Source organism: Indicator indicator, chromosome 16, assembly GCF_027791375.1.
Source record: "Indicator indicator isolate 239-I01 chromosome 16, UM_Iind_1.1, whole genome shotgun sequence".
Classification (NCBI taxonomy): Eukaryota; Metazoa; Chordata; class Aves; order Piciformes; family Indicatoridae; genus Indicator; species Indicator indicator.
This window is the reverse complement of record NC_072025.1, coordinates 8808277-8821461: the sequence shown is the minus strand read 5'-3', so window position 1 is coordinate 8821461 and position 13185 is coordinate 8808277. Positions and strand designations below refer to the sequence as shown.

At 37.3% G+C, this 13185-nt stretch overlaps 1 protein-coding gene across 1 annotated transcript in view; it reads right to left on the bottom strand.

Moving 5' to 3' along the window:
- The window catches only part of ZNF280D (zinc finger protein 280D), a 39715-nt gene extending 27050 nt beyond the window's left edge, over positions 1-12665 (bottom strand). Inside the window, exons 1-4 of the mRNA XM_054387860.1 lie at positions 12521-12665; positions 8972-9037; positions 8508-8863; positions 2912-3029 (exon numbers count right to left, since the gene is read on the bottom strand). Coding sequence (XP_054243835.1) covers positions 2912-3029; positions 8508-8863; positions 8972-9037; positions 12521-12659 — 679 coding nt within the window. The 5' untranslated portion in view covers positions 12660-12665. The remainder of the gene's footprint in view (positions 1-2911; positions 3030-8507; positions 8864-8971; positions 9038-12520) is intronic.
- Between the last annotated feature and the right edge of the window lie 520 nt (positions 12666-13185).

Sequence of the window (13185 nt, the reverse complement as noted above, 5' to 3'; positions counted from 1 at the left end):
TTACTAAATACCTTCTTGGTCTCCGTCTATACTGCTGGACACTGTCCTCAGGAGCCCCAGAGGAAGACATGACAAAGAAGGACTTTTCCTTGGTTGATGAAGACTAGGTTAGGGAACAGTTAAGCAATGTGGACATCCCTGAATCCATGGGTCCAGATGGGATGCACCCATGGGTGCTGAGGGAGCTGGCACAGGTCATTGCCAGACAACATTCCACCATCTTTGGTAAGCAGCTATAGACCTAGGGGTCCTGGTGGATGGAAGGTTGACCATGAGCCAGCAATGTGCCCTTGTGGCCAAGAAGGCCAATAACCTTCTGGAGTGTATTAGAAGGGGTGTAGTTAATAGGCAGACAGAGGTTCTCCTCCCCCTCTACTCTGCCCTGGTGAGGCCACATCTTGAATATTGTGGCCACTTCTGGGCCCCTCAGTTCAAGAAGGACAGGGAACTGCTTGAGAGAGTCCAGCGCAGAGCCACAAAGATGATTAAGGAAGTGGAACATCTTCCTTACGAGGAGAAACTGAGGGAGCTGGGGCTCTTTAGTTTGGAGAAGAGACTGAGGGGTGACCTCATTCATGTTTATAAATATGTAAAAGGTGAGTGCCAGGAGGATGGAGTCAGGCTCTTCTTGGTGATGCCCAATGACAGGACAATGGGCAATGGGTGATAGTTGAGGCATAGGAAGTTCCATGTAAATATGACGAAAAAGTTTTTCACTGTGAGGGTGATGGAACACTGGAAGAGGGTGCCCAGGGCGGGTGTGGAGTCTCTTTCCTTGGAGATATTCAAAATGCATCTGGGTGCATTCCTATGTAATCTGCTGTAGGTGATCCTGCTCTGGGTTGGACTAGATCATCTTTCAAGGTCCCTTCCAAACGCTAACATTCTGTGTTAGCAGCTTGTTGTTTTCCTGATTAGACTTCAGAAATACGTATTTACATTATATTGATCTACAAAACACCTTTCATGATCCAAGTACAGAAGCTAGAATTGGCCCTGCAAAATATCACAGGGTAGAATCCTTTTGGGAACTGCTTTTAAATACTGTATTTCAGAAAGTCTTGTGCCCAGTGCTGCATGCAAATTAAAGCACAGCACCAACATGGGCAAGTAGGCACTGGAACGCACAAGCAAGAACGTGTGTTATGTGATCTCACCAAGCCAAAACCACAAATACAGATGCTTCCATGTTGTGAAGTGACACCTACTGTGGGGGACTGCGGCGGGTCCGCAGATTCCTTGCCTAGGAAAGAAGAACTTGGCCTTAGGCAGATTACTGTGTATCAGTAAAGATATGGGAGGCTCCAGAGGTGCAGGTGGTTTGCAAGGACGAAGAGTGCCTGGGAAACTGTGAGATAAAAGGTTTGAATCATCTCATGTGAAAGTTAACAAGAACAGCTATTACCATAGTGATGTAGCAACAACCAGTAAGAGTATTAAAAACAACGTGTTAACCAATCAGAAGTGGCCACAGTAGAATAGAAAACATACAAATGTGTGTTGTCAATAATAATAAAGGCAATCTATGCTTGATACTCTACTGAGTTTTGTGACTATGTGTACATGCCACTCTCAGTCCGCCATGACAGTGAGAATCTATCTTGTATTTGTTTTCTATTTCACAAAGATATTTGTGTTTGCACCCACAAGTATAAACCTTTCAGTTTCTAAATTCTAATGCCAACTTACTGAAGTAAATGTAGACTGAGTATGGTATATTTAAGACATTTTGAATAACAACCCTTCATGCTTTTAAGTATTTAATTTTTCTTGGTAAGATTAATAGAAGTAATTCTTAAGTATGCAAGCAAGCCTCCTAAATAAAAAGCAAAAGAAAACAAACCCACAAACTTTAATACCTGTTCTTCAGCAAGCAAGGGCTGGAACACTGAACAATTTATAGGAAGTGAAACATTTGCTTACTTAACAAAAATCAATTTAAATCACTAGAACAAGAATAAGACCTTGGAATAGTTGTACACATGCAAAGAAATACTTAGCAGTGAAAATCTGTTAGTGTATCTGAACAGAATGCCTAAACTGCAGATATAAAATCATTAACACCAAGCAGAATAAATTATCACTCTTTCTACATAACTTTGTAGCATGACCTATTAGGCCACTCATTGAGATATGTTCCCTCACAGAACAATCAGAACTGATTGTCAACTTTAACTTACAGACTGAATGACAGGATTCTATTCAGTTATTACAGAAGTAAAATCCTTCAAAAAAGAAGTCCCAAGTTATAGCCTGTTTAAGACTGAATACACTGCATACTTCAGATCTTCTTAATATGTACTTCATCTGATGCAACACAGACAAAAAAGGCACTTATTTGTTTGGCTCTTTTTAAGTAGGTTAAAATGTTTGTGCTGAAACACAACTTAGCTAGTCGGGGGAAAAAAATAACCTACTCTTATCCTTCCCCTCCCTTTTCAGACAGGATCCTTTTGATCCCCCATCTGTTCCAACTCCTATATATAACAGTCAAGAAATCAAGATTATTGTCACAAGGAATCAACTCAGCAGACTTGGAAAGTTATTCCAGTACTGTTTGCAGCACCTCTCTTGCTAACAATCATTCTTATCCATGCAAGTCAGAACGCTGGATATACTGAAAACAAGTCTTCATCAGTCTACAGGGGCAACGCTTTTTCCATCTAAATGAGCATTGTAAGACATCAGTTGATACTACAGTCAGCCTAATGTGCTGAAAAGTAAAGTCTGACAACACAAGGCTCCAAATTTCGTTTCATTAAACATTACACTGTTATGCACAGGAGGAAGAAAAAGGTAGCTATACTACGTTCTAGGAATCCCCTTTGAAGTTATAAACCAAAGATCTGCACTACAGTTTAACTACATTAAGTTGTCTGTTTCTCTTATTGACTACTACAGTTATACCCACCTGTTACATTCACTGCTGGCTCAGTCTGGTACTGTGGAACTCCTGAGCTGTGTCTCACACCAAACAGCATACCAGATGCGTTATCTGGTGCATCTGGTGGCAAATCCATAATAAAATCCTAATAAGACATTTTCAAAAAGGAAAAGACATGTGAGATTTAACATTTTTTTAGGCTTTTTTGCAGGCTTCAAAGGGTTTATTTGAAAAACATATCATTGCTTAAAAGCACTCCTAAGTACTTATCTGTAAATGAAGTTCATTACAATCTTTCCAAAAGAGTTTCTTTTGATATTTTAGTAAGTTTGCAAGTCTCATCAGTGGTTAATTTATTCATAGCTGCATATCAAAACAGTAAAAACAACCATAAGACCTCAGAAAGTCCTTATGAAAGATGACAACATCTGTTTAAATTCCCTGTTAACTTGATCTTTCTAGTCTAAAATAATTCCTTTAATTACATTTCATCAACCTGTACTATGAAACAAAAAAAGCATGACAAAAGTAGCTCTATTTTGCTATCTTTTGACAAAAATCACCCAGTACACATATACAGACTGACATCAGTGTAAAGATCAATCTCACAAAATTTTTCCCACTCACAGATGTGCTGCTTATCTGAAAACACATCTTTGTGGAAGACCCTGCAGTTTCTTCTGAAGAGAGATTCCTTCTTCTGGTGAGTGACCCTAATCCAATCTAAATAAATTAAATGTTCAAAAGTAGGTGTGGAACTAGTTACATTTCCCTGCTCTATTTGTTATATTTACAGCTACATGAGCCGTGGTCACAACAGAGCAGTTGTTACTGTAGCCACAAGTGGTTTCAGACTAGTCAATGTAATTACAAGCGAAAAAGTTTAGACTGCTTCTGAAGCACAACTAATGCTCTGGTGGCAAGCCTGTGGAGGGTTTAGTGTGGAGGACTAAGCACACCATCTAGATTTGAAACATGACCAATAGAATAGTACACACAAAATCTGCTTCTCATACTATTCTGTTGTTTGTATGTTCTACATACTGCTAGCATTTTAACTTTCTCCAAAATAATGCTAAATATATCTGGCAAATAAAAAGTAATACCAGACGTCGTGGAAATTCAAAGTCTCAGAATTTTCAAAATTTTCTTTTCTGTTTACAATTGCCTTTTTCATGCAATCATTTTACATATGTAAAACCCCCTCACAACAGTATCTCCCCATGCTTTAGAAAACAAAAACATTTCAAAGAAACAACCCAAACAGCTTTATCACATGAATGGGGAAAAAAATTAAAAGTAAACATACAGACACTGTCGTGTGTATAAAGCCAAAACCCAACACCTTTATAATAAACTAAGTACCTATGATTCAAGTGAAGAAAAATAATCTACCTTTTGTAACTCTGTATCCTGGATTTCTTAGCTGTAGAAACCAAAAGTAAGTAGCAACCAAATCCACATAGACAAATTACAATGTATGGTAGTGGACCTCTGCTCTCCCTACCTCAACCACACCCAGACTGAAGAAAGTGCCTGCTAAGCAGGGGAACAACACTGACCAAATTGGCTGGGGTTTATTGGAGGACATTCAGAACAAGTGCTTTTGAAGAGAATAACCCTGCTGTCATACACAATAATATAATGCTATCATACACAACAGCATTAGCTCGGAGTTATAATCGCTGTGAACAGTATGACTCAATTTCTGGAACTGCATCAACATAGTGCAGTAACAAGAATACGAAGAACTAGACTTCTAGGGAAAGTCAGTAAATCAAATCTGTGGTTGGAAAGGGGTATTTCGGTGGCAAAATGGGAATATCAAACATGGACAAAAAGTACATTACAGACCTACACATTAGGAAACTGAGGGAATTCGACCCTGTTGGTGATCAAAAGCAATCCATGACCACAGAATAAGCTTTTACATCCTGAGATTGACATGTGCTGCATCAAAATAAAAACACAAAAGCACTAGAAAGGATGTTCAGCTAAAAAGGCATCCTGCCATAGCATCCAACCACATCATACAGTCATCTCATATATTTCAATTTCAAATTTATGATTGAACATTTACAATTTGAAGATCCAAACATCAAGCAATTCCCAGGTAAAAAAAAGGAAAAAAATATTTTAAGTCCTTGCCACTTAGGATGAATCAAGTTGGGAAGAATCGGAAATGTATGAATAGAAGTGTCACTGAAAGCCCAAGACAGAAAATTATAAATATAAAACAGTGACCCAATGTGAAATAAAGACTGGGGGAGGGAATTAAGACAAAACCACTAAGAAGCTCTTGAATAAAGAAAATTCAAAACAAGAACATAGACCAAAACACAGATAGCATACATGCCACAAAGAACAGTAAAATAAAAATGTTGCAATAGTGGTATTTAAAAAAAATCCAAAACAACAACACAGTACTTTGTCCAAAAAGCTGAACATTCGTACAAAAAGAAAAAACAAACGAAACCCAAAACATGGGCTATTCTACAAGACCCCAGGCTTGCTGACTATAGATAGGAAATGCTTGCGTCTAAGAGGAAAAAGAATCCTGGGACAAGAACTGGCAGGACTGGTTTATAGGTGTTTAAACTAATTTCGAAGGGGGAAGAGGGAAAAACCAGGCTCACTGAGGACATTCCTGGGACAATTTTGAGTCAGGATACCAGCTCCACTGCTATCCCAGGGGCTATAAGGGATGGTGGATTATGTGACACCCACAAAGGTAACAGATACTCCTCTGCTAAGTCTCTGAAGTGTCCATATGCCAACGCAAGAAGCACGGGAAATAAGCTGGATGAACTAGAAATCTGGGTCCAGTTGCAAGGCTATGATCTTGTTGCAATCACAGAGACATGGTGGGACAGCTCCCATGACCAGAATGTGGTTATGGACAACTATGGACTTCTCAGGAAGGCCAGACTGACAAGGTGAGCTGGTGGAATTGCTCTCTATGTGAATAAGCAACTAGAATGTGTTGAGTTTAACCAGGGGGAGATGATAAAAGCATTGAAAGCTTACGGGCAAGTGTGAAGGGACATACAAACATGGATGATACAGCTGTGGGTGTTTACTACAGACCACAGAACCAAGAAGAAGCTACTGATGAAGCCTTCTAAAGGCAGCTTGAGGTAGTCTCAAGATCAAGTGCCCTGGTGCTCATGGGCAACTTCAACCATTCTGATATTAGTTGGAAAGATCACACACCCAAGCACAAAGAGTCCAAAAGGTTCCTGCAGTGCACTGATGACAACCTGGATCCATTCCTGTGTAGACTACCCTAAGTGATCCTGCTTTGGCAGGGGGGTTGGACCCGATGATCTCTTGAGGTCCCTTCCAACCGCTAATGTACTGTAATAAGCCTCTTGCCCCATAAAAGAACAACACAAAACCAAGAAAGCAAAACATTTTAGACAAGGCTTATTAAAGATTAACTTTCAGCACATCTTAAGCAAGGAAAAAAAAAAACACCAACACCAAATACCACCACCACAAAAAAAGTTTTCCTAAAGGTACTCAATTTCTCCACTTCTCTAAGGATTAGGATGTTACATTTTGGATAACTTAAAAATTAAGAGCTCATGAAAGCCATGATCAAAATATCAACAAAGAAACCATACAATATATGTAATCTCAACAGTGGAAGTTTTAAGAGCCAACATGTATGTATGCACTGGATATCCCAGAAAATGATGCATCACTTTCTAAATAAAGTCAGTTTAACTTGGAATAGACTACTACATTGTTAGAGATCCTTCTCCATGCAGTGTACATGCAAAGTTTCATTTCAGGCTGTAACTTTCAATAGGTGTTTCTCTACACTACCAGGGAAGAACCGCAACCTGCAGGTTTTGGCAAAGAAAGGCTATAAATCTTAACCGAAGTCTGATCTGTGACATTCCTGTTAAAAGTAAACTTGATGAACGAGAAAGAACTCTCACAGAAGAAGGGTACTGTGAATAGTTTCTTTAAAGGAAAACATTGTCTTGAGTAGCATCCAGCTTTAGCTTTTGTAGAAGTTCATCCTTCCTATGTCCATTTACTGGAAGGTTTTCTAATAAAATCAATGTAGAGGCTGCTAGCAACTTTATGTATTAGAACAAAAACATGAGCATGTATGCATGAAGTAAAGGAGAAGGCTTTCTTTTGCAATAACAATTCTGCAGGACACACAAGCACTCCTTTGAAGGATTTAATAAAGCATTTTTTGTCATAAGTTAACATTTATAAAAATAAAATTCATGAACTTGAAATATGTGCATACATCATGTGAAGTAGCAGACCTTTCTGTATTATCTCTCCTGATTTATAAAGTTAGATTTAAGAGGACTCCAGAGGCAGCTCAGATATCCTACTGGTATCTGCACTGTTGATTATATCATATTCTAGGCCATCTTAGATGCACTGACACTGATTTAGCTAACTGGTTTCACTAGACATGCAAAATTTCTCGCTGCAAACTATCAATCAACTGCTGAAGACTCAAAATTGGAAAGTACGAGTTCTTTCCCCATGAATCTGCCAGAGATTCAGCTACCCAGTTGACAAGCAATGATTACATTGCATTATTTTTCTTAAAATACAACCTCCCCTTGGCTATTACTTAGACACAAGTCTCAAAAACATTTAATTCTCATTTTAATGGCCTTATTAACTACGATCATTCAGATGGATTGCAAATGCAAAATACATTAGGCTGCATGATTTTTATTTATACTCAACGACTGACAGCTGCGACAACCACAGGTGTGTATATCTGCATGGACAATGAAGATGGTGTCTACTCTCAGACTTCATTTTAACCTGACAGTAATAGTTAATATTATAGGCACACTGTCCAACCAGTTTTATCTTAAACTATTTTAAATAAAGGCACTACATCATGCTCTCTCTCTTATGAGCAAAACAGCATCTGATTTGACTCTAAAATTATCATTTTGAGGTTCTTTGACAATCCAGGAAGCTCTATAACATGATTGATGTGCATTATACCCTTGGGTTTTTTAAGCAAAACAAGTACATTGCTAAATTGTTTCATCTATTGACCCTAAAACTTTTGGATGCTTGAGTCCTCCTTAGCATACTACTATTTCACTACAACTGCCACATGAACTGGAAAGCAAAGCACCTAAGAAACCACTACCACAGCATTCCCTTAAGTGAAAATACCAAGAAAAGTACTATAAAATTCAGGTGGAAAAACTACAAAGTTACTTTGAACACCAAATGCAAGCTACTTAAAAATTAAATTATCAATACGGAGGATCCATAACTGAATAAAGAAATCCTAAAATTTTGAGAATGAGAACTTCTGCTGTTTCTCCACACATCATAAAAAAATTCACCTAGACAGAACTAATTTCTCTTATGGATAAGATTCCTATGTAACTGAATTCCAGTTACTGAGGCTGTCATCTTTGAATCCTGAAAATCAGTATTTTCAAGCAAGTATTTTATGTCACCAGTGCAAGAATATAGTCCTACAATCTTTACATACTAGTCTATAATCCAGCCCAGGTCTTCAAATTACGAGACTGTCAATATATATGTCCCTTCTTAAATTCTCCAAAAGTAGTTGCATCTGACTATTTTACAGTTTAAGGGAATAAAAGTTTACCTGGTTGAGTATTACAGGCTCTGTTGTTACAGTGCTGGATATGGGCTGAGCCACTATAGGAACCGTGATATTTCTTGATACTGACTGCGTTGTCACCGCAATGGCTGCAGGTCTGCTAGCAGGCTGTGATATTCCAGAGCTTGACCCAGGCATCTGCTCTGTTGATAAACATCCAGCAACTGGTATCTGCAGTGTTTGTGTAGTTCCTGAAATATTCACTGGTATAGACAATGGCTGGAGTGCTACAGAGATAGTTGTAGTTCTGGGTACGGTCTGAAAGACTGACGGAAGAGGCATGGCACCAGGGCTGGAGGCAGGTGTTGCATAACTGTCAGGCTTGAATGCAGTAACTGTACCTGTTGCAAAGGATTCCAAAGTTATCTTCATATAACTTTGCAGTCAGATGTTTCATAAGTGTTGTGGATTATTTTATTTTTAATTACCATATTAGGACAATAAAGTACCTCTACTGGGTGCACCATTCTGTATCCCCCTTCGTGATGAGCTGAGGTTGACTCTGTTCAATATATCTGTCAAAAGTTATATTTATCTTAATTACAGTTACATTAATAGCTTATTTGCTTTTCAAATTCAAAGTAGCATTCATATCCACTAATTAAGTCAATGAGGATTTGACTTATAAATCAGAATACTATTTCTAAAATAAATACCTGACAAAGAAAAGTGTCATCTATACAAGTTAAGATATGTTCTTCTATTCCCCTTAGGCTAGTTCACCTGAGAATCTCAGTTTTGGGTTTTTTTTTGTGGAGATGGATTAACACACAAATGAGTGTGCAAACCAAAAAATAAAATAAATATTTCATAAATATTTAGCTTTGCTGATTAAAATGCATTTATATTCACTTGTTTCTCATATATGTAAGTTTCCCAAATACAAAAAGCGCTCTAAAGGAAGCATTTTCTCTAAAGCAGAATCTACAGTTCTAGCTCATTAGAAACAATTTCTTAGATTTTATGTTAATCAGTAACTAATGCCACCAATGTTCCCAGACTTTTTATATGTCTTAGTGCTGAGGTTTCTGATCATTCCAGAATTTTACAGAAATATTCTTCAAATCAAAATGTTGTTCTACAGCCAGATTATCAATTCTGTTAGTGTTGCTGTCAAGTTTCTTTCTCTGACATGTGAAAATATGCATGTGAAATTAGATTGATCCTCCAATATCTAATCAACAAGGTTTACAACACCTTCTCAAACCAGGGTCAAATTACCTCAGGATCTCAAACAACAGACTTCAGAGTGTCTACATATTGTTTAACAATTTTAAGGATGATTCCACCAGCAATGGCTCATGAGTATACACTACTCAGGTTGATATATCTAATAGCATCAGATCTCTGAAGATCAGTGTTCAACCTCTCACCTGCAATAGATCATAGTAATAGAACAGCAGCTGCAACCAACAGATCCAAATAGGTTTGCATTTTTAAGATATGACAAAATTTCACCTTTTACTTCAACAACACTAACAATGAGCAAAGAATAACTTCATTCCAGATTTAGTTGAGCACATACTTTGTGTTAATAAATCTGCATCTCATTTGAATTCTACAGTAAAAATAAACTAAAGCTTTCATCTACCTACAAAAAAACACAATGCTGCCCTAAAAGTTACATCCCATAACGTGTATTCACATCCTAAAATGCAAAGGTAGACTACACCATTTTTAAAAACATTTTAGGAAGCCAATGATTTCAAATGATCAACTCAATATACACAACTCAACTGATTCATCACAGACTTGATGTGCCCCTTCTCCTCCCTCATAGAAGTGTTATTCCTCCTCTTAGGTAAAACAGCACCTAAGTATTAGAAAGCTAACATGCAGAACAGCATTTTTAAGTAGCCACAAATTATATGTTTGTATCATTATGAAAAAGGAAGCAAGGAAAATGACCAGTTGCAGGAAAGGGTAAGGGGAGCAAAATGTGAATTACTGAAGTGCATCAGAAGTACTTTACTGTACATGACATAGTGCCAGCACATCAAATTTGGAGTTTTCACCATGTCCTTCAAGTTTTCCACACCAGTCTATAAAAACTGTTAACTGTATCGTCAGGAAAATGTTACCAAAACTGCTATGTATTGGAGAAAATGTACCTTTCAGAAAAATTCAAGTACTACATAAGGGTCTTCATTCGTCATCTCAATTTTCATCTGATCCGACAGGAATTTTCTCAGGTAAAAATTAAACAGTGATGAACAAAGTTGAGTTCACTGTGCCTTACCTATCACCAAGAATAAACTGAAGCCTGACTACTGCCAGGTAATACTACTTACAAGCCAGAGAAGAACTGATGTCATTCTTCCATAGCTGTTTTTGATAATGAAGTAGAAGATTACAAAGAGAAAAGTTGAGGAAAAGGAAGGAAAAGAGATAAAGTACAAAGTTACACCATAAGTGATTTTACTTGTGTCAGGACTGAGTACGGACAGCACTAGAACACGATGCATATATTATAAGTCACAGTCTTTCACTGCAGTTCTTGAAGTTGTTCAATCAGATTGAAATTGCTGTTTTCCCCTGAACTATTTCAATCCTTCATGACTACTAAAACACCTTAAGGTTACAACGACTGCAATGAAACTTGACTTATTTGTTGTTTCAGTATATGCCTAGTGCCTTAACAGATGCTCCATGCCATTACCTACTTGCCAATGACTAATAGCTGAGAACCTATCAGAAAACGGTAAGGGTGTTTTTCAGTCCTTCTAGAAATTTTAACAGCCGAAAACTTCTTAGTTATAAAATAGTCATCAAATTTTAAGAGCATCTAGAACATTCTTAAAATATTAAGACTTAATACTTTTTAATATACTTCAAGAACTATTTTCAGGTTACAGAACTCTCAACACCAGTTTCAGTATCTCTAATATTTGAAATTTAATTTTCCACTTTTTGAAGACCTACCATCCAAGTAACAAAATACAAAGATGAAAGAACTTTGAACTAAAATGACTGAACAGCTAATAATAGCTCAAGAGACCACACAGCAGTGTGACAGAGCTTAGGTTAGCTTTTTATCTTGAGATTCTTCACTGTAAACCACACACCTTCAGAAAATTACCATGGAAATCTTGGATACAAGCATATCTGAGATAAGGCACAAACCGAAAGCAGTAAACCTCACCAGGCAAAATCCTGCGTGTTCGATAGCTAGAGAAACCTCAAGTCAAACCCTTTAATGATTGACTACAACATGGAAAGCCATAAAGAGAAATGAAAAAATTTCATTAGTAAAAATTACTTAAGTCACAAAAATAATGTTCTTCTTTACTTACCTGTCAAAGCCCAAGCACAGGACAAACATGGAATCCTGACACATCTGCTGTTGGCACAATCACCTAACCTCACCCCCTGCACTGCCTGCATTAGGAAAAAACTATTCAACTTGATGAAAAAACTCTTACTTTACAGAGGATGAATGAATTTATCAGTAAAAAATCTCTTACTTAATAGAGATGCTTCTATAGTTTTCTTCACATAAAACACATCCCCATTGTGCTTTTATTATAGACACTTAAGGCAGTTAACTTGGTTTTGCCAGAATGATGTCTACCCATTCAGACTGTCCACCAACACATGAAACACAGGATGGAGAAAAGGAGGGATCGTAATCTGAATTCTTAATATTCATGCACACTCCTTTTGTAGGAAAGCATTTCCAAGTGTTTAATGAAATATCAACTATATTGAGACCAACTGCATGCATGGTTTCCGCACTGTGTAGAGTGGACTTTTAACCATATTAATGCTAAACCTTTTAACTGTCTTTGTTTTAACTTCAGAGATTTAAGGTTAGAGGTAGAGAGAGATGTGTAAAACCTAAGTTTTAGGACAAAATTTCATAATGACAGCAACATACAGAAAGGCTGTAAGATTTAATTTCTTGAGCCTTACTGTTAAAAATTCTATGTTTTCAAAGTAAGTTTAAAGTTTTACATCTTGAAACAAGTTTTTTTAAATTATGGAAAATGTTATCTTACATGTACTAGTTGGCTTCGAGCTTGAGATTTCCCCAACAAAGATTGGCTCATCATCATCATCATCCTCCTCCACTTCTTTCACTCTCTTTTGCCATGGTTCTAGCTCCTCTTCTTCACATTCCATAAATAGTTCTGCCATCTTGACACTAGACACTAAAAATCGAAAGACACATACTAAAACATTCAGTACACTGAAACATTTCTTTCATGAAAGATTACTGTACCTGACAGTAATTACCATTAAATGGTCTCTCTCCCTTCCACACAGGTTGAGCTAGACTCCATACGGAAGGCCTTCAAAGATCCGTGTTCTGGTAATTACCCAAATTCTCATCTTTATTATGATGAGAACAGATGAAAGATATCCTTCACATAACTTAAACTATTCTTGTACAATCCACCAGTTACTATGAGAGGAAGCCTCTGACACTACAGTGAAAGGTAACTTTTAAAAAATACTCCCACTTAAGTGACTCACAAAATGTGAACATCCTACTGTGAAGCATGTAATATACCTGGCACAACTGAGTTACTGAAACACTAGTTAGAGCTTTATTCTCTTTGTATGTTTATTAAAAAAAAAAAAACAAAACCCAAATGCATGAAACCACGTGGCTCAAACCCAAAACCTACCAGAGCCCCACAAATTTTGTAAGACAGACAAG